This window comes from Buteo buteo, chromosome 1 (assembly GCF_964188355.1).
Source record: "Buteo buteo chromosome 1, bButBut1.hap1.1, whole genome shotgun sequence".
Lineage (NCBI taxonomy): Eukaryota > Metazoa > Chordata > Aves > Accipitriformes > Accipitridae > Buteo > Buteo buteo.
Window position 1 is genome coordinate 13,562,205 of NC_134171.1, and position 22,901 is coordinate 13,585,105.

General features: G+C 39.6%; 1 protein-coding gene across 3 annotated transcripts in view; it reads right to left on the reverse strand.

The window, feature by feature from the left end:
- The window catches only part of WFS1 (wolframin ER transmembrane glycoprotein), a 36,974-nt gene extending 14,325 nt beyond the window's left edge, over positions 1-22,649 (reverse strand). The window contains exons 1-3 of one of the 3 annotated variants that reach the window (XM_075022745.1): positions 21,981-22,388; positions 20,316-20,513; positions 323-405 (exon numbers count right to left, since the gene is read on the reverse strand). In XM_075022745.1, coding sequence (XP_074878846.1) covers positions 323-405; positions 20,316-20,508 — 276 coding nt within the window. In that variant the 5' untranslated portion in view covers positions 20,509-20,513; positions 21,981-22,388. Of the gene's footprint in view, positions 1-322; positions 406-20,315; positions 20,514-21,770; positions 21,791-21,980; positions 22,389-22,510 lie in introns of those variants that run through there. The other 2 variants (XM_075022753.1, XM_075022738.1) reach the window with 2 other exon arrangements.
- Positions 22,650-22,901: the final 252 nt, after the last annotated feature.

Consider the following 22,901-nt stretch of genomic DNA (forward strand, 5'->3'; position numbering starts at 1 on the left):
CCTCCACAAGTAACCCTTTGGCACATGTTTGTAGAAAAAAAAGCAAAAGTAGTTTTGTACCTTCTCCATGCTCTCAGCCTACCCTCCCTGTTTTCATATGCATCCTAAAGGCTTACTCAAGAGTTGGACCCGAAATCGGTAACACTCCCAAGCAAGCAGCATTTCTTAAGGCGGAGAAACCATCTGGCATCACCTTTCTTTGAACAGTTTAAGATCAAAACAGATGCAGTTCAACTAAAGAAGAGATAATAGTTCTACAGCAGGCAGTGCTATTTTTGGAATTAAGAGCAAACAAGAGTGGACAAAGAGTATATAAAATTACCTCTGTTTGTGCTTTTGGCTCTCCAGCTTTGGCCCTCTCAAGCAGCTCCTCAAAGAGCACTTCAGGTTCTTCCTTCATGCCCTCTATAAATTAATTTGATAAAGAAAACTGTTTACTAGCAATATTTGAAAGTATTTTATAAATCACTGCTATATGTGGTTGAAGAATTAAAGGATCGTATCTAAAAAATCCAAAACAAGTATTTTGCAAGAACAGTGGAAATGAACTCATTACAACATTTACACTCCATCTCAGTGTTGTACTTCAGCGTATTTACCATTACTTGTTATTTGGTACCTGCCACAGGATGACACATACAATTTACAGTTTCTCATTTACTTCCACAGAATTCATTTCTCAATAGCAGAATATTCATTACAATAAATATAAGTACACGTGGAACACGCAGTATGGATCAGCTTTTGTATTATTACTATTCTTATTCTTGCTCGTACTTCAGTCTTTCCCCTGGCAGCCTCTTTATTTAGTAGTGCAGCCTTTTCACGAGCTTTGAAAAATTAACCAGCCTTTAAAACGTGTCCAGTATATTTGAAAGCTCAGCTCCTCAGTCTCTGGAGCACACAGAAACTAACAATGACTGCACCTTATAAACCTTGCTATTTTGTGTCTAGCTCCACACTCGCACCTAATTTTTTCTCCTATCTACTGTACACATACAGACTTACACAATTTTTTTCTTCAAAAGCATCATATTGCTCCACCAGTCAACAATAAAGAAAAAAATCTTGAGAGCTTTATCTGGCATCCAGTGTTTGTAAACAACATTATGCTGCATGCTACTTGATAAATGAAGAGTATGTTTAATGGAAAAGCTGACATATGTCAGAACTGCTACTTTTTTTGAGATGACTTCTCATAAATTAGTTTGGGAGAACTTTAAAGGGAAAAATCAATACAACTTGTACGCTCTAAGTTGGGTAAATGTAAGAAAGGACAACAGACCACTGATTCAGAATAACAGCTTTATCAGCCAACCTAAAATTGTAGCTAGAAAGGAAGATCCAAACTCAACAGTAAGCGCCAAAGCTTGACCCATACGTACTGCATTACCCTGCAGGGTCACCAAACGCCCTGTGACACTCCGTAGCTACATACAGAGGGCACAGACAGCATGACAAAGTATGGTTAGGAAGCAGAGTTTCCAAACATAGGAAACCAACTGAGAGAAGCTTTCTGGCATCCACTCACAGTTACAGATTTCAGTCTCTACCTAATTTGGGCAGCAATAACGCGAGAAGCTGGTAAGCAGCCCCAGTAGCTGAGGTGCCATTCAGTATCAGAGCTTTTTCAAAAGCTGGGAGGAAGGAAGAAATAAACCCCATTCCAAATAATCTCCCGAAGAACAGGGCTACTTATGTTCTTTAACATCCCTGGTACTGGGACTATTTCCAAACAAGAACAGGCTACAAGCCAACGCTTTCATTGAAATGGATGTATTTTAACAAGAGCAAACCATGAAGTAAGTTTCCTCCTTCACCAGGCCATAATAGTTTTGTCTGCCAAGCTCCGCTTGGAAAAATAGTAATGCCAGATTATAACATGTTGTCTGGCTAAACAGGGTGAATAATGAAAAATAATTTTCGTTTAGTACTTGGTCTGTTCAGAAAGCTGTAAAAATATTATTGTAAAATAGGTAAACATCATGCCAGCAAAATTAACCACCTCATCTCCTTGCCCTGATATATAACCAACAGGATTGAACTCTAAACAAGTCAGAAGCCTGTTTGCCAGATGGAATCACTCACACCAGCAGACATCATTCAGGGGCTCTCTGCTAACAATAAACAAGAAGTTACAGGAAAGAGCATATTGTTTGAAAGAAACATAATATTCATCCATCTACCCCACCCAAATGAAAGAAGCTGGGCAAGGCACTACTTTTCTGTTTCTTCCTGTGCTTTCATATTCATTAACTTCTTTTACATCAAAATTTCAGCTGCAACTGTGTTAGCAATGCATTTTTTTTCTGTTCAGGTTTTCTACATGTTGAGAAGAGAACACAACAAACATTTTGGTGATATTCTGGATAAACCAATATAGGAGGCACCATTCAGAAGTTAGTGTTTGCTAATCAAGTGGAATTTACATACACACACACAAAAAGCAAACTAGAGAAAGCCATTTGCTAAACTGATACAAGCCCTCATAAGAAAGGCAGTTCTCTGGCAGTTATACAAGCAAAGCGGCTTCCTTTCTCTCCTGCTCCACTTGCCACACGTAGGAGCACAGCATGGCTCTGACCCCTTACACCTCTTCTTGCTTGGATGAATGTTTGTTAGATAAGAACGCTTATTACAATAGAAAGCTGTAAAGCATTCCCATTTTATTTCTTCGACACCAGTATACAGTTACTTTATTTTAATTGCACTGCAGATTAACATGTAAATAACATTCTTCGTGAAGACAGTAAAAAAAAAACAACCAAACAGAAAAATTAAAAATGTGCAGCCTTATGCTCCAACTACCACCTTCACTGAGAAAAGAAAATAAAACGTGCTGGTACTGCAGCAAAATTGTTGAAATGTTTTCTTTAAGAGAGCTGACTGCTAGAGGAAAGAAACACTTTCTGCTGTTATTTTCAACCTACTGCCCAATCCCTCCCGCCCAGTTATCACTTCTATGTACTCTCACATATGACCTATAAATATAAGATAGTTAATTAAACTTATGTCTGTGGGTTGGTTCTGTAGTTGTAGGGCAAGGGTGGAACAGCAGGTTGCAGAGTGTTTTGGAGATCAAATTTAAAATAGCTTAGTATCATAGTGTTCCCATAACTAGCAATATTTTTCCTTTGCTTAAAGGATAAGCAAGAGGATAAGTAAAAAGATAAAGCATGAACAACTCAAGTTTCATGACTACCATATCAATTTACTTTCTCATAAAGTATTTAGGTCAGTTTCTGAAGGCAAAAGGTCCAAAATAGTCAAAATGCGTTTTGGAACAAGGATGGACAACACACACTTTCCTTCAATTCAGCTCAACATTAGAACACATACTACACAGGAGTAAATGCACCCACCATAAAAATACCATAAAAAGTGGTGATCTATAACTTATCACCCTTGTTCTTAAGCATGTTTTTAGTCAGAAAATGTCTTGATGTGTATTCCTCCCACATAAGAGTACTGCAATGGAAATGCTGTCAGTAGAAGCTTTTATTTTTCAGCTTTGCTAAAAACTCATGTCTTTTTAATGTCAAATTTTACTCTGTCTTGAATATAAAAATTTCCAGAAGAGAGGAACATTCATCTTACAATACTTCATGTATCTTTTATGACAATTAAAATAGACTTCAGTAGCTGTTGTGTGTCAGGTGCATTTATATAAGCCAATGAAGTCTATCAGTTATTCAATGTTCACAAGCACCACAGTCATTCAAATGAAAGCAGGCAAGTGAAAGCACACAAGTTTTAGGTGGCACGTGGCATTCCTATAGGAAACAAATTAAGACAGGACAGGGACGTGGAAGTGTGGTTAGTACTTAATATTTGGCTGCAGTTCCTACTCTGCCACCAAGACCTCGTGTAAACCTTAGTTCATCATTAGGCTGCTCTGTGGTTCAGCTCCCAATTTAGTTAATTTTACCTTCACAGAGGCAGGTCACTCAACAGAAATTATTCAGTGGATATTTGAACAATGACTTTATTAATAAAATTTTAATGTTTTATTATTCTATGTGATTAAGTCTTAAATGAAATTATATGGTATCCTTTAACTTTCTCAGTTCCACTCAAAAAAAAAAAGTAGAAAAAAAAATTGTGATCTGCAAAGGATGAAGCAGATGTATTTCTGAGTCTGCTGTGTTTATGTCCTCATACTACAGAAGCACTTAAACCTCTGAAGGGCTACAGAAATATCTACTTTTGATATTCAGGCTTTTCATTTAACAGGTTAAAACTGTCACTTAAAACCTATTTTATTAAAGCACTTACTAAAAAAGACTCCATACAATGAAATCGATAAAGACCTGTATGCATTTCACAGTCATACACAGCATTTAGAAGACTAAGCTGAAACTGCGTATTATTAACTGATAGACTTCAAAGGTGCTGTCAAAACATTACTAGAGTCATTTCTGTTTACTAGTAAAAAGTATGTTTTACAACTCCAGGAAAAATACTCAGCATATAGAAGTCTAAACACAGCTGTTTATATAGGTAGATTGTAAACAGGCTGATGAAAACTAAAGACTACTATTTACTTTTTGAAACTTTACACATTACTTGGCACACTAACTACCTAAAGTGAGATTCCAGCTTTGTTGCTCTAGGCTTAAACAGAAGTTTAGCATTCATTTCAGCATAGGTAGGCATTTTTACTGTTTCTATTAGGTTTTGACCAGAAACAGGAAATGTGGCAAAAAGAAACATTTCAGTTTTTCAAAGAATACTATGCAATACTATGCTAGGATGCAATTATTGTCCCTTACCTCTGAAATGTAGCAATTAAATTGGCAAGAAGGCAGTTAATCCATAGTAGTGGATTAGTCCAAGTGAGATTGCAAGATTATCAGTGCTTAAAATTTTTAAGTCACAAAAGGGAGATGACATCATTGATTAAATATACATGTTAAGACTCATCTTTGGACTACATCAAAGATTAAAACACAACAAACTCTTCAACATTCATAGAAAGTTTTGAAGAATGGACTTAAACAATCTCGATAAGAAATCTTTACAATGCAAAAGATTTAATAGACAACCAGAGTACACTGTGGTTGTTGTAAGATTTTCTTCCCAGTATGCTAGCGCAAATCAGTGATGGATGCAAAAGATTCCCAACCTTTCTAATAGCATTAACATATACAACTGAAACGCATTATGTGTGCATCATTGTAGTTAGGTTGACTTGTTGCGAAGCGTCTGATGACATATTTAGCAAAACGTTTTACACACACTTTAGACAAACATTGTTTCAAAAAAATAGCATTTTAAATGACACTGTGTATGACATTTCCATTCATGAATTGTAAAACACAAAGACACATAAATAATACTACTTTCATGTAAGGAAAGATTTTTAGTTGTATATATACATACAGAGTGGATCATACACACACCCCCATCACATAAAACAACCTCAATTTTCTAAGTGCTCTTCTAACCACTAGGAATCACTGCCTTCCTTCACCCCCCCCCCCCAAAACCCCCAACAACAAAAAAAACTATTAAAGTTATTTCATGCAGAAAGAATCAATAGAGTGCATGCTGAATAATAAAAGTGTTTGTTGATTTACTTTCCTACCAACACAAACACATTAAAGCTCTCAGCAGAGTGGATTTACCCAGACCAAGAAAGTTTTAGTACTTTGCCTGCTATTACCACCCCCTGGCCAGGTACATACAGCTCTTTCTTCTTAAGTCACAGCTACAGCACCTGAATTCCAGATAAAACAAGAGGAGAAAGACCATGAACAACGAATACCACAGTGAAAAACTGGTATTTTAAAGGATCACAATCTCTTAGCCTTTTGAGCTTATGATCTTATTTGTTCATGCAGTTATTAGGGGCCAGCCCCAAGACAGTTATGTTATACACAATAAATCATTTTTTACACAAACACAAGCTGGGCACTTCCAAGTGCTTTGAATGGTGGAAACCCAGTGAGAACAGGGTAAAAGGAAAACTGAAAGCAGTTTCTCAGACAGGAAGCAATAATGAAGACAAAGTATTCATTTTAAATATGCAAGTTTAAAAGAAATTACATGTTTTACAAGTGAGTATTAAAGCTGCAGGGAAACTCTACTGAAAAAGAGATTAATGCATTAAGCAACACCCACACTAAGTGTACGAAGGAAACCTGTATGGCATACACACTTTATACAATCATGACTACAAGCATTAATTTGGGCTCAGAAAAAAAAGTAACAGGGACGTGCAGGAGGAGGAAAAAACCCATGGGTTGGGGAGAATAAGGATCTGAGATGACAAGATACGAAACAAGATTTCTGGATTGGCCTTTCCATTTTATTAGTCCAGCAAGTGTTCCTGAAGTGACTGAAAACAGCCAGGAAGAGTTAAGCATATGCACAATGTATCTGCTACATTCAGTCCTGGCCAGTGGCAACACACTTCCAAGCTCACTGAATATGCACCTAAAAAAAGCACGTACACATTTTTACCATTTCATGAGCAGATTTGCCAGTTGCTGCAGATGAAAATTGCTATCAAGGCGGCCCAGCAAAGCATGCCAAGCAATGATAAGTAATCAATCTCGCAAACAATCTTCCAAATTCGAGTGGTTTTTAAATACAGGTTTTTAAATGCAGTTTCCTTGCTGTTTTGTTTGAACAAACACAACTAAGACACACTGAGAAAGAGCAGAGCAGCAAAAAGGCCAGAAAACAGCAATAATGACCTCAACTACCTCCCAGAAAGTATCACATTCAAGAATGATATCATGATAAGATTTTTAGACACATTTAATAAATAACTTCATGAGGTAACCAGTCAGAGAAACCAAAAGACAGAAAACAATTTTTGCTTCTAATTGAGCAATGCGCAGAACCTAGTTTAAGCGGTTAGTGAGTGTGCTGGTTTTGGCTGGGATAGAGTTAATTTTCTTCATAGTAGCTAGCATGGGGCTGTGGTTTGGGTTTGTGCTGAAAACAGTGTTGCTAACCCAGAGTTGTTTTTGTTACTGCTGAGCAGTGCTCACACAGAGCCATGGCCTTTTCTGCTTCTCACACCTCCCCACCAGCGAGGAGGCTGGGGGGGCACAAGGAGTTGGGAGGGGACACAGCCGGGACAGCTGACCCCGACTGACCACAGGGATATTCCAGACCACCGGACGTCATGCTCAGCAGATAAAAGTGGGGGAAGAAGAAGGAAGGGGGGGAACATTCAGAGTGATGGCATTTGTCTTCCCAAGTCACCGTTACATGTGATGGAGCCCTGATTTCCTGGAGATGGCTGGACACCTGCCTGCCCATGGGAAGTGGTGAATGAATTCCTTGGTTTGCTTTGCTTGTGCACGTGGCTTTTGCTTTACCCATTAAACTCTCTTTATCTCAGCCCATGAGTTTTCTCACTTTTACCCTCCTGATTCTCTCCCCCATCCCACTGGGGGGGAGTGAGCGAGCGGCTGCGTGGTCCTTAGTTGCCGGCTGGGGTTAAACCATGACAGTGAGCCACTCCTGTAGCAGCAAGTTAGATTTAGTACCCAGACAGGAGTGTCAGAAACAAAAAATTTGCCAGAGTCACATTTAAAAGCAAAGCCAGATTGAGAAAAAGAAGAGAAGGAAAGTTCTTACAAATAAGAATGCATCATTGTAAAGCTAAGGTCATGACAAAACAAAGAAAAATAGAAAAAGCAAAAAATTTAAAATATATACCATGATAGACCAACAGAAAAAGATCTGGAGAAGAACTCAATGCAGAACCTGTTACTACCTTTTTATGCTTTTTCCAGCTCACAAGGTGCAGCAAGCTTAGCAGGTAAACTATAGGGCCTATGGACAATTCAAGGGCAATTGAATATTTGAAAAAGACAAAGCTGTAGTAAAAGATCCACTAAAAGATGTTTGATTGTTGGCTTGTTTTTTGTGGTTTTTTTTTTTCCTCTGGCAGATAATAGCATTGAGAAGCTGCTGTGCTGGAGTCTCAAACAAAGAAGCTATGGTTTCTTTTAATTGTGTTTATAACTGTAGTTTCTCTTAATTGTTTATCCAAGAGTTCTATTGAACTATACATAGCAGCGTGAAGCCTCTCACCTAAAACTGAGAAATGGAAAGCAGCAGGTATGATACCAGAGAGATCTGTAACAGAGTCCAATAAATCTGATATCCATACAGGGCGAATATGTAAAAGAAAAAAAAAAAACCTTAATCCTATGGAAGAGGCAAAAAAGATACTGTGTAAATCAGAAGAGCTTGTGTAAAAAGCCTTGACATAAGATGTCCCTGAAGGAGCCAAAAGGTTTGATGACAGAAATATGAGCTGGATCCGCCTATCTCCAAAGGCAGCGAGTAAGGCTTCTCACAGAAATCCTCTAAACAAATTAGAATGTAGGCTCTTGCGTGGATAAGTAAGAGATTAAGGAATGAAAAACGAAAAATAGAAATACACTACTCTCATTCTCCCAGTGGAAAGATTATCAGCTTTGTCCTGGTTTCAGCTGGGATAGAGTTAACTGTCTTCCTAGTAGCTGGTACAGTGCTATGTTTTGAGTTCAGTATGTGAAGAATGTTGATAACACTGATGTTTTCAGTTGTTGCTCAGTAGTGTTTAGACTAAAGTCAAGGATTTTTCAGCTTCTCATGCCCAGCCAGGGCACCTGACCCAAACTGGCCAACGGTGTATTCCATACCATGGGACGTCCCATCTAGTTTAGGAACTGGGAAGGGGGGGGCAGGGAATCACCGCTCGGGGACTGGCTGGGTGTCGGTCGGCGGGTGGTGAGCAATTGCCCTGTGCATCATTTGTACATTTCAATCCTTTTATTACTACTGTTGTCATTATATTAGTGTTATCATTATCATTATTAGTTTCTTCTTTTCTGTTCTATTAAACCATCCTTATCTCAACCCAGGAGTTTTACTTCTTTTCCTGATTTTCTCCCCCATCCCACTAGATGGGGGGGGAGTGAGTGAGTGGCTGCGTGGTGTTTAGTTGCTGGCTGGGGTTAAACCACGACAAGCTTAGACACACAGGGATATACAAGAAGACCTATATTATTCAATGCATTTATGTGTGAATGAAAAAAAAAAGGGGGGGGGGCTAACATGGAGGTGACAAAGTCTGTTGATGATTCTGTGTTTTTCAAGCCAAAAAAACACCTCAGAAGCAATTACTGCAAAAAAACCCCAACAACCCCAACCCCCCAAAAAAACCCTGCAAAAGTATTTAATGACTGATTAAGTGATAAAAGGCCAGATGAAATGCAGTAAATGCAAACCAGGAAGATGTCTTATCATTGTACACACAGTGATAAGCTATGAACTATTACCACTCAGAATAAAACCTTGGAGTTGTAACATACTGTTTTACAAAAAAACCAGCTCAGTGCTAGTAAGACACTATTATCAGGGCTTTTTAACCTGGGGAAGAAACTGAGGAGAATGATACTAGACATATGAAGAATTTGCAAAATAGAGAAGGTAAACGGAGAGAGACTACTCAATGTCTTACCAAATCCAAAAACTAAAGGGCATCAACAGGTTAAAAGTATTTGGCCAATGCCAAATATTTACACGAGTTTTAAAAAGCAACTGGACAAACCAAGGGTAGAAGAAAAAGCCCAGAAAGAACTATCAAATATAAAGATCTCACCACTGAGCAAGAAAGTCTCTAGGCTGCAAGGTGCTAAGGAACATTCTGAGAAGAACTGCTATTGAACACCTTTAACATCTTTGTAAAATATGAATAAAATCAAGTAATGACAGCACTAGCACTGCATTTAGAAAAAGGTCCCTGGCTCTAACAGGCATGCTGTAAATAATAGTGTAAAGGATTCCCATGAAAAAGATAATAAGAATCTTGACCCAGAAAAAGTCTGTCACCGTTCGGGTTCTCTAATATTAATACTGAGAATTGATAGCAACTTCTGCGAGCCTTCGCACAGAGTTCACAAACTGTAATGCTCCAGTGTTAATTCAGGTAGGAGAGAAGAAAAAGCTGGATGGCATCCAGAAGAAAAAAACCTGCACTTTGTATTTTCATTAGCTTTATCCAGTAAGCTCGCTACTTAATGCAGGATGTCAAGCATTTCCCCCAGCTCCATGTTATTAACTGACAAGAGTAATTTACATGTTTGATGAAGAGTAGTATGGAACAAGCTTTCATCCACAGGTCTTTCCACCAGCTAAATCACTGGGGTGGGAGTGGGGAGAAAAGAATGTCTTGTTTGACATTAGATCTTCTCCCACATGTGAACAAATTCTCCGTATACCATGAAGTGTACTGATGTCTGAACTGATCTTTGTCACATTGCACAGCACTGTACTTACTTGAAGCTTCAGGCATACATCACTTCACTGCTTTAGCAAGGTCTTACTGTAATTGAATCTGAAAGGGAGTAGCATCTGAATTACAAAGAAAATTAAGTGCTTTTACTTTGAGAGGATACTAGTACGAATAACCTATGTTCGCTGCTCAACTCCACCCCTCCCACCAAGCTGAACAAATAAATGGGTAGGGAGACAGACATGACACAGAAAAGACAAATATAGGATTAGTTACTGTATTTGAAAAAGCCTCTTCCATGACTTTCATTATGATGAACTCGAAGCTGGATTTTTATTTTATCTTCTCTCTAGAGATTTCCACAAAAACATGCCTGTGAAGTGCAACACATAAAGCTTATCCCGTATTTAATATTAAGATAATAAAAGTGCCTAAGTAGTACTTGCAGATAAGAGTCTAACTCTTCCACTATCATTAAGTTCAGAGTTATAAATGCACTCTGTGCTGCAAGTTTCATCAGGAAAACTAGAGTTTATATTAAACTGTAGCTGTCTAATCCAGCACTGGATTAGCTTGAAAAAGAAACAGCCAGTAACAGCTCAGAAACATGCTATAAATCCTGTCCCAAAGGAAGTTAGGGTGGGGCACAGAAAGGATGCGTATCACCTTAATTATTACCAAAAACATCCACAAAGAAAATCAGCTTACTGGAAGCCAGTAATTTTTTAACATTCATTTTTCATCCTCAGTTTGCATTTAAGCGCCCCAAAACGTGTTCTGTCCTCTGGATGTTAATGCCTTATGTAGAATAAGGCTAAAATGAACTAAAAGAGAAAAAGCATCATTTGGCTTCTTAAAAATGAAGCATCCAGCTGCTAAAGACAACCCACCTGCAAAAACTCTGTATTTGCAGACTGCTTTGAAGCACTGGTGTCTTTCAGCTCTGGCCAACTGAATGGGATTCTCAAACCATTGTTATAAGGGAATTCTGTCTCCTACTCCTTAGCTTTCATCGGTCTTGTTCTCTATTCCTCCAATATTTACCTCTGCTAGGGTGCAGTCAGAAAGAGAAGCTGCTATAGCTTCTTATGAAGTCAGTAGAGGTCTGACTACACAGTTCAAGACTATGACAGGACTGTATTGTAATCAACTGATCTTTTTGGACTACTAAAAAAAAAAAAAGAAACAAAGCATGACTGAAACATCAGAAATAACCGCCTGTCATGAACATGAAGCAGTTAATTTATGTTAGAAGACTGAATTAATTTGCTTTAAGAAGGTCACAAATTAAATATAATAGCTATAGAAAATAATTTTCTTGCAGATTCTCAGCAATCCAATGAAGAAAATTTTACAATGTTGAAATATGAAGATTTTATAACATTAGGTAGGAAGCAAGCAACAAGAATGCATGAACATACAAAGTAAGTAATGCGGGCATATTTGTCCAAGCAATAAATAGCCAAAGTAGGAAAATGAAAGCTTAAGGGCATGCCTGCCCATGGATATCAACCAAAACAGATACAGCAGAACACATTTTGTGCAATATCTCCCTAGAAAGTATTCCTTTTTGAGTCATGTCCTATGTAATACCTCCAGTCCCTCTTGGAAGCGTATGGTAGTAATTCTGATACAGTGTTACACAGGATATTTTGCAGGAAAAGTCCATTCTGCAAGCACAAATCTGGTAAGTTAATCAAAATCCAACAAATTAAAAGTTTTCCGGGAAGAGCACACAGCTTTTTATTACAGATTTTGTTTTCACTATGAAACAAGCTTTCTAGAATCTCAGACGTACTTAGAAGCAAAGGCGTACACACATTAATGACAAAATAAAAATCCCTTCATTTACTAGAAAATGCTATGTAAGCATATCTCCAATGTGAAAAGTGTCCAATTTCTTTCTTTTAGGAAAACCGATTTAAACTGTTCATCTACAGGTAGATTGTCTATTATCAATGTGCTTTTAGAAGAAGTTGGTATGTACATTTTGTAACAAAAAGGTAGGTTCTAATAGCTTTTGTGTGTCACTGGATTGTACTGTTGAGCTTTCAGTGTTCAGCAGAGCCAGTTTGAGTCTCTAGAGAAACCATCCTACTCACCTTCCACAAGCTTCAGAAGTTCAGTGGTATTGTGTGCAGTACCGATGTAGGAGTGAAGTTTCTGGGAAGACTGACATTCCACTTAAAAGCAGGCATTAAGCATCACGTCATAAACATGATTTGTACATACAGAATATAATGACACACACAGAGGAACTGACTGGAAAGGGAGAAATATTTTGTACAACAAACATCGTTGCTTTGATAAATGGTTTTACTAACTTTAGATGCTTATTTGCTCATCCATGAGTGTTGAATCTTTCATCCATTCAGAAGCCTCCTGGATTCTTATCTTAACTGCAAAGTAAGGGCTTGGTACAATTAAGAGTACATTGCATGTTTTTCTTCTATGCACTTCAACTTCCATGATCAGAACTTAAGATAGTCCTACTTGTCCCCCGAACAGTTAAAAATATTTATATTAGCATACATTGCCAGGCATTCTATTTTTAAAGGTGGTAACAGGGATGGGGTAGAAGGGAATAACATTTGTTTACAGAGGTGTTGAAGTCTAGAACTCAACTCTGCTTTCTCTGGGAGCCAGCAATGCATTTGTAGATATGATAATAGTCTTAGTCACATCACAATTGCAAGTCACCAAATAGCATTAAATTGAAAAGGGAACAACTTCTGCACCCCCACAAAATGAAGGCAAATTGTCAGGAGAGCAATAAAACAAAAAGCATGTAGGTGGAAGACTAAGAATGATGATACTATAGAGACTACAAATTTTAAGTGGAGGGAAAACTATTCTTAAAAGGTCTTTCTTCCTAGAATAGCTATTATTGTACAATGAGCATTTAAAGTCATTAATTTTACACACAACTAATGAGATGGCCCTGCTGCTTCTTCTATGCAGGCATCTCTGATTAAATCCTTTATGGATGAGCTGGGATAAATCTAACATGTTCCAAAACTGGAAAGTTAAAAATAAATAAGCTTTCTGTCATTTCTTGGTTGCTAATCATCATTATTAACTCTCCCTACCAAAAAAAAAAAAAAAAAAAAAAGAAAAAAAAAGAAAGAAAAACGCAACCTGCAGAAAAGCAATGTGAGAAAGAATTGAGATCATAAACCTCACCAAGCCCACATATTTTTGTAGGTGAAGACCTACAGCTATCATAACAACCTGCACAACGCTCAATGGAATCTCAGCAATTCTGCAGTTTAGGTTCTTCACCACACAGACACTAGCAGTTCACAGACCGGCCCTTAAAAAGGACACGCTTCAATTGTTTTGCAAGTCCACAGTGCCTTATTACCTTGCTTAGTAAGGACTTCTAATAGTTAACTGACTTTGCAAAGGATTGGTTTTATTTCCCAGCTTACTGTTTCCAGTCTCACCTTCCAACTTGCGCAATGAAGTGGGCCTTCTGCTGCTGCAAGTGGCTGTCTAGCAGCACAACAGTTTCAAGTCTCTCCTTGATTACTGCAGTGTAACAGGGATTTGTCGCAGTTTTATTTGAAAATAAATGTACAGGTATTAGGTACTTCCAAATATTTTCTTCCAAAGCCACTGTGAAATAGCTCCAGAAGTTAGCAGTTCTTGCTGCTGATGAATGCAGATGCATTATACTAGAGAACTAGTTCAGATGAGGAATGTGCTTTTAACTTTCCAACTGTTCCCATTTAATGCATTTTGTTTGCACAGTGGAACACACACACTGGATTCCTTCTGGAGGAAACTAAATTGAAAGATTATATTCCAACTGCTAGATTAAATTTCTAAATGTGTACAATAGGAACCTTGAGACCTTAGCATCAAACGATTCAGAGAGCCACTCCTATGTCATTACATTATTCACAATAGTAAATTAACCTCTTCTCCTTCCACCCTTCTTCAGCTGCTCATTTCTATCCTTCTAACACCCTGGGACTACGCTAGAAAAACATTTTGTTATCATAAACTAACACAGATTAGGAAATCAATCCACCTGAAAAATAATGAAGGAAGATTGAGTTAGGGCACTTTTCTAATCTGGTTCTTAATTGTGTGAATGCAAAAATTGTTATCAATAACAATATATTTGTTACCAGCCAGAGAAAACATTTACGTATTTCAAGTGGTGAAAGAGGCAAAGAGTGAGAATCTTTCCTCAAATAAACAGGTGTCCAATTCTATTCCCACATATGGTAAAAACACCAGCATGTTATTGACAACAGCAGCAGACCTGAAAAAGCCAATTCCCATTGTTCTGCACCAACTATGACTATGTCCCAAAATTTTATCTGAAAATACAGTCATTAACTTTGTTTGGATAGAATCCTTTCTCCCCCACAGTAATGCCTGGCAAATGAGCTTTCCAGGAGCCTGAATAATTACAGGTAAAATTTGAAGGGGCATTAATAAACTGACAGATAAATTGTTAAGTAATTAATACTTCAAGGCATAATCCTCCCCTTCTAACAATCAAAGATTTTTCTGAGATTTCTTCAAGCTTTGCACAAACATTTCACTTTGCCTCAAGAGTTAGTCTGTACAAGCAAATTGCCAGAAAATAAAGACACAGAAGTGCTAAAATAGAGCTTTGAAGCAAAGGTTCTTTGTAACCTTAAGTGGAAGAGGCTAACACTGGAAAATATTTGTAAATTAGAGAGGTTCCCTATTTGTTAGCTATCATTTAGCAATGTGTTGGAGACACACTGTTGTACATTGTTACAATGTGTTGTAAACTGTTTAGAATTTATAAATAGTACAGATAAATTCTTCTAAGTCATGCAATTTATAAAATAACTCTCTTCCAAGAGATAGAAAAAACCTCATAACCTTCCTAAGTACAAGCAGAACTCCCCACATCTATAAACAAACATAAGAAATTGATTTCTGTCTGCAAAGCTCTCAGTACAAATACCTTTCCCATATGGTCTCTATTCTAGAGCAAGAGATTTGTGCGTATTTCCTTAACAGCAAAAAACATGGACAAAACAAAAATTAGTTCCTTAACCAAAAAGATGTTTCTTCAAGCACTGCAACTTAGCTTTGAAATGCTCTCAGAACTTCCCAAACTCTCACCTCTGAATTCCTACCCGATTCCTCCTCTCCAACCTTACTGGCTAGCAAACGTACAAGAATGATGTAAAAAGCAAATCAACTGTTTCACCCACATATAAAAAATTACCACCTTCACACTGCCTCCCAGATTTCTCTATTACCCTAGGATGTCCTCTTTTACCTGCTGACTGGCAGACAGTCAATTTTTAAGAAAGATACTTTACATGCTTGAAAGTACTTAAGCATTACAAGAAATCGTAACACCTCCAGATAACTTGCAGCACAATTAAATATTCACCTGGGGTGAGAGTCAGCCCAGTTCAAGTTACCATTATGGCTGACTTAAAGCAGTTACTTGAATCCAGAGATCCCAGGCAAGTATCCAATCACCATGACATTGTGACAAGTTTCTCTGAACTCTACTTTCTTTTCATCTGAACCAAAAGTGAAACATCCACTGGGCCACAGAAAGCTACTTTCTAGCTCAGCAATACAGACCACTTAACTGGAGTGTGGATTCATGCATCTCTTCCAAAACCATTACATTAATAGCAGCGGTATTCAGATACTCACGTGCTAAGTGAACACGTTGAAGGTGCTTCTTTCCTAGCTCTGCTCTGTGTACACATAGAAGAAATGGTTCCACTAGCAAGAATGATGCTTTTAAGACTATTTGTAAAATCAAGTGTTGGGACCTTCAGAGCTCTCATATGAGCTATTTCTTTCCACATTGCTTTAGGGCTGTATCTGGAGGAAGGAGGATGTATACAGTGGATGAAATACAGATGCAAAAAAGGGGTCTGTAGCAGCTGGACAGAAACTGAGAGGCCTGTGCACCTGGGAAGCATAAAAGTGTTTTAGGAGCTTTGAGTCTTAGTCTGTTTCAACAAACTTCACCAGACTTCATTAGCAAGCAGCCACTGGTCTTCCTTGCTATACACCCGTGTCCCTCTTGGCACGGATTACTAAAATAATGGCAGAACTTTTTTGTTTCAGCAACCGGCAACACTCCTGTAATTTGCTTACATGAATACTGATGACACAATGGTTTTAAAATTTCAGAAGCCCTAATTAGTAGTGCATATGCTTTGCTCACTAATAAACTTTCTGTCCAGGAACATCCTTGAAAGAGTAACAATTTTTTATTTTTTTAAATTAATTTTTAAACATGAGAGTTGGCATATTGATACCAATTCCTTTCCTAACACATACACAAAAGACAATAACTTACATAAGCAAGTTTTCCAGCGAGCAGAAATAGGAATACCCTCTTCTTTCTTTTAAAGCAACAAAACCAGTATCTACAAATCATCTCAAGATCAACAGTTGAATATTGTTTTTTTCATTAAATCCAGATTTGATTTGCAGAATAAATTCTCAAAGCACTGTTACCTTCCATTGTAAAATGAAATATACAAGGAATAACAAAAACACTACCTAATGATACATTAGCAGAAGATAGATTGAAAAACTGCTAAGAAAAAAACCTATAGTATAGGAGTTCAATCCAAATAAAGTACCTGTACAGCTGAGGATGTGTGTTTGCGCAAGTGCTTTACTGAGTCAGAGCCAGGGCATTCACTAATTTGCTCAATTATGCTGCAAGATATGGATAATGCCGCAGGAGATGCGTGTTTCCAGGAAATAAATTACTTAATGTTCACATTGATGCTATAGCCTTAAACACAGCATATGTAAGTAGAGACTGGAAGAAAAAGCACAGATCAGAAATACAGATATGTTGGCAAGAATATTTCAAGAATCACTGAATGGCTGAGGTTGGGACCTCTGGAAGTCATCTGCTCCCACAGCAACCCCCCCCCCCAACCCCGGCTCATGCAGGCCACCTACAGCGGGTTGCCCAGGACCATGTCCAGATGGCTTTTGAGTACCTCAAAGGACGGGGACTCCACAACCTCTCTGGGCAACCTGTGCCAGTGCTCGGTCACCCTCACAGTGAAAAAGTGTTTCCTGATGTCCAGAGGGAACCTCCTGTGTTCCAGTTTGTGTCCATTGCCTCTGGTCCTGTCACTGGGCACCACAGAAAACAACCTGGCTCAGTCTTCTTTACACCTTCCTTTCAGGTATTTATATACATTGGTAAGATCCCCCTGAGCTGACCCTTCTCCGGGCTGAGCAGTCCCAGCACTCTCAGCCTTTCCTCGAAGGAGAGATGCTCCAGCCCCTTCATCATCTTTGTGGCCCTTTGTTGGACTCTCGCCAGTCTGTCCATGTGTCTCTCATACTGGGGAGCCCAGCACCGGACCCAGCACTCCAGATGAGGCCTCACCAGTGCTGAGCAGAGGGGAAGGATCACCTCCCTCCAACTGCTGCCAATGCTTTGTCTAACGCAGCCCAGGATACCAGTAACTTTCTTTGCAGGAAGGGCACACGGGCATGTGGTAGATAGACTTGAGGTAAAACTGCCTTTCAAGATAGTATTTGAGATGGACATTGTACATCTCCCCTTCTCCAACAGAAATCATACCTGATTTATTAAGAATTAAATAACTTCTATTACAAATTTAAGTTTGTAGAATTTTGTGCAAGATATTTAAGTCGCCAGTAAAGAGGAGTGTTTTACATATTCAATAATATTTATTGAGATAGCTTTCTGTACAGCAACGTGCTGGTCTTTTCTGTCCTCTTTTACATCATTCAGAGTTACAGTCATCATCACAGTGATACATAGTGACTATTCAAAGTAGCTGACTTGTTAATATTCCAAGAAAGAAGTTGGAATAGCTGTTTCCAGAACATCTCGTCTAGTGCATATGTCCTTTCATACAACCAGACCACAACACGCCATGACTAAGAGACCAGATCCTTCACTCTTCCTAGATCTATCAGCAACTTGAATGTTATTTATTGGGAAAGACTCTAGTGATAGCCAGGAATACCTTCTCTTTCAGTTCAAATATTTTGAAAATTGCTGAAGTGCCAGTTTTCTGAGACATCACTTTTTTCATATTTGTTTCCATATGCCCATACATGACTGAATTTGTACTGTCATTTTTACTTCTTTCTGAAGTCCTACTAAAATTCCCATTTTTAAGTTCTGATGACCAATGCTGCTGTGAGTGGAAAAAAACCTCTCTGCTTCCTTTTTTTTTAAAATGAGTTTTCAGTTCTAGAAACTGTTAGTGTTATGACAAATGACATAAATCTAAAATAACCATAGAAGATGACACTGGATGAAGAAACATGCTCAAACATATTTAATATCTAAATCCAATAAAATTTTGGTTGTTAGAGACTTCAGCATGACACAATGGCAACAGTAACTCATTCTGCAGCATTCAATACTTGCTTATATTAAGATGAGGATGGAAAGGGCAATGACAGTGGCACCAGGAACTGAGACGATTTTCATGGTAAGAGATTTAAAGTAATCAGGAATGAGTCACAACTGAAATGGAGAAATACGTCAATGCTCAAAAGCCTTCTTTTATAGGGGCACAAACAAAAGCATCTATAATACATAACTGTATAGCAATCATCAGTAAATACACAGGCCTGTAAAAAGAACTAAGACAAAACTTGATATGATTTGAAAAGTCTAGTATTTATATAGAATAAGAAAATCTCCAAATTAGCTAGAGAAGAATACCTGACAGGATCTCTGTGTAAAACACCACCAGATTCATAGCTTGTATTCATTTGAATGTGGGCATGAACAACAGAAACCTATGTTTTCATATTATGTAATCATATAACAACAAAGCCCAGTATAACTCCATACCATATTCCTAATATTGTTGCTATTATTTCTCTGTTGAAGCATACTAAGAAACTGGAGAATGAAGAAAGGAAGAAAACATACCTGTTAGCACTGATCCTAAATTAATAATCATGTAATTAATGTTAGAAGTGTCAATTCTCCATCATCTCTGAATTCTTTTACAGGTGGGTGACATGACAAAGTTGGTAATGATACAATGAGGCATGTTAGAAATTCAGGTATCCAAAAAATTCTCCTCCATCTGGAACGTGCCTTTTAGTAACAGAGAACCCAGAAGGTTCCAACAGTCAATTTTGAATTAGATGCGAACGGTAGATGTGCTAACACAGCCACAATATTGGCCTGAACTATGTGCAGAGCTCAGCTGCCTCTGATACATGCCATGTAGATATTAACACATTTAATAATCTTAAACTCTAGCCATATTACCTTCAATAGAGTGACTCATATTTATGAATGTGTCGTGGTTTAACCCCAGCCAGCAACTAAGCAACACACAGCCGCTCACTCACTTCCCCCCTACCCAGTGAATGTTGTTTGCTAGACCTTGAACACAAGACCTTCTTGCACAAGTGTTAGATGACAAACTGAATTTAAAACTGGAACTCAGCAGCTGAATACAGGAGCTAGATATTTTTCTTTCTACCTTTTGCATGAGACATTTTGCTCATTCCATCAGTTTTCGCAGTCCTTGAAACTCAATGGTTTCACAGTGAGGGGAAAAAAAGAAGGATCATTCTGCCTTTCAAAGTGTATCATGATTCTTAATCCAACTTCTTATCTGCCTGCTAATCTTAACTTCATTTCTGTTGCTCTGGTTTCATATATCAGCTTATTATTCCCTCAGTCTACACTACACTAGTACATATTAATCCACGTTAGAATTCACATTAAAGCTATAGTTAGCATGCGATCTAGCCAACTAAAGAAATTAAATTGAAACTTTAATATTATGCTAAATGACATTTAATTCTTCCTGCCAATTTTTCAAACAAACTTCTTTCCTGTTGCTTTATACACATAAGAAAAACTGGATGGGAAACTCAAAAATATGCACAAAGCAAGCTGCAGAAGAAAAGTCTCTTCCACAACAACAGGTTAAAAGAAATCGGAGAAATTTATTTTCCTACTTTACTGTGTCTCTTTAAACAGAGTTTAGAATACATATACACACAATAATCTCCCAGTGTTTAACATAAGCCAATTTTGCATAAAAATTGCTTTCATACTTACCATTTTTTTCAGCTTTCTCCCTGCTATGGGAGTAGCCAGGAACTGAAGAGGAAAAAGTTGCAGTATCTCCTGAAGATGGTCCAGATTTCTGATTGTTCTCACTACGGTCCACAGCAGCAGCATTTAGCTGGGACCTTCCAAGATGCAGCTGGGGGTGAGAGGGACTTGAAGGGGGATCAGGATCTGAATTCATTTTAGCTGCAAAAGAGGGGAATAATGATTAAGTATCAGATAGTAGGGTTACAACATAAAACCAGAGTAAAAATTTAAAATCTGAATATATTTGCAAAATTAGTTGAACAAAAAGCCTAGAAAAGGCTGATAGCAACTTCAAGATGTATTTATACATTCTTCAATAATTCCAAGCATGAGCAGCTATTGTTGAATAAGACTGACCATATATAGCATTGTGCCAGAATAGCAACTGCCTTTTTGCCTAACTAAATAAGAATTGATTTCCAAGTGTAGATAAACAGTATTGACATGTCTATAATGATAGAAAAATTCACCTCATATCAAGGGCCTGGTTCACAGCTACCACATAATCAGGCGACAGAGAAAGACAAGAAAGATAAGGCAAAGGAGGAGAAGATGTAGAACTCTGCCACTGGAAATGAGGAGAGGGACACCACCAAAGATGCTCTTTGCAGACATTTCCAGTTGAGATACAAATGATCCAAAATAAGATGACTTCACTTACTACTAAACTACTATCCAATTTTATAAAAAATAATATTCATACAAAAAATCCACTAAGGCAGGGAGGGAAAGGCCTTACAATTCCTTACAAAAGAAGGCCTTTCAACTTGCACTGTAAGCACTCTCCTAAATGATGAAGGGATCTCTGTTCTATAGTAAAAAGTTCCTTAAATCAGTAAGCTTTCATAAAAGTGCTTACTGAATGCTTAGCTTTTACAAGACAAGAAGTTGCAAAGTATGCGTATACCACCCCAGTGTAACACACAGTAACTCTTGCTGCTTAAGAGCAACTTCCCTGAAGTTAAGCAATTTGCAAGGAACATCGTAGAAGTGTCTGGGTACAAACTATATATTTTAATTCTGTGTGTTCAGAATACTGACCTAAAGATGTCCTTGTAAAGATGAAAATAGCATAGCCAAAATCAAAGATACACTACTTCACTCAGCCAACAACTCCTGCTTAAAGGACACTAAAATCACAACACGATGCTAAAAGTACCAGCAATATTACCGCTGTCAAACATATTCTTTGTAATCTAGACAACTTGCTTGCCAGAATTAAGCTTCCCTAAACCAGAAAATATTTTACTGATATAAGTAAACGCATTTCTATATTATGTTTCTACATCAAGTTATAAATAAACCAACACAGTTCAGTTCAACCTTCAAACAGCCCTAGGAAAACACGGAGATCAAAATACTTTCCCAGTCAACCAGCCTGAGTATTTTTAACCACTATACAATCACAAAACTTACTTTGCACCTGGGTTTGAACTTGACCTTAGCGCTCTGAAAGCGAGACGAGTGAGGGCGGACAGGCTGGGGCTCCGCGCCCGGCCGGCAGCGGCGGAGGATGCGCTGCGCAGGGGGACGCCAGCCCTTTCGGGGCGGACCCCGGCCGGGCAGGGGAACCGGGCAGCCAAGGCACCTCTCCGCTACACATGCGATCAGCAGGAGAACGCTTACCTCGGTGTCAGCTAGCCAGCAAAACTACTCCCGTCCCCAAAGTCACTCTGCGCTCGTCCTACAAAGGACGCCGACAACTTTCCCGACTGCAGGCTTCGGCGCGAACAGAAGCCAGCCCTCAGATTTGATTTTAGGATTTCCTCTACAATCCTAGGGAAAAGCAGGGCAAGCCTTTCGGGGAGCCCGGGCTTCTTTAGAAGCCAGCCGGCGCCCACAGGAGGAGCCGAGGGCCACGGGTGGGCCGCCGCCCCGGGACACCCGCCCGCCCGGCCGAGCCTCGCTGCCGGCGGTGACTCGGCAACTACCGCCGCCCGGCCGCTGCCGGCGGACGGGACAGGGCGGGACGGGACGGGAGAGCCGGAGTTGGCTCGGCCTCGTCCCCCGCCAGGCCGGAGGGTGCCCGGGCAGCGGCTGCCACCCCGGAAGGCCGGGAAGCCCCGGCGCGCAGCCGGAGGACGGCGGGGGTGGGGGCGGGAGAGAGGTCGGCAGCTCGGGCCGTCCTACCCGGGGTCCCCGCCCCAGACGCTCACCGAGCCCGGCGGGGCGAAGTCACCAGCGCGGACTCCCGGCGACAAGTTTCTCTGCGGCTCCGGAGGCGGCTAGGCGCCAAGTAGGGCCCCGCCGAGAGCCCGCAGCCCTACGGGGCGGCCCCGGCCCGCCCACCGGCCGCGGCCCCCTCCCCTCCCCGCACCGCCCAGCCGTGCGAGGGGCCGGCGCCGCTGCCACTCACCGCCCGCCGCTCCCCGGGGAGGCCTCCGCCGCTGCCGGGCGGGGCCGGACGGAGGAGGAGGAGGAGGAGGAGGAGGAAGAGCGGGAGGCGGGCCCGCCCGGTGGGTAGCGGCGGTGGGGGGAGCGCGTCGTGCGTGGCTTCTCTCCCCGCCCGCCGGTGGGGGACGAGGGGGGTGTCTTGACGGAGGCGGC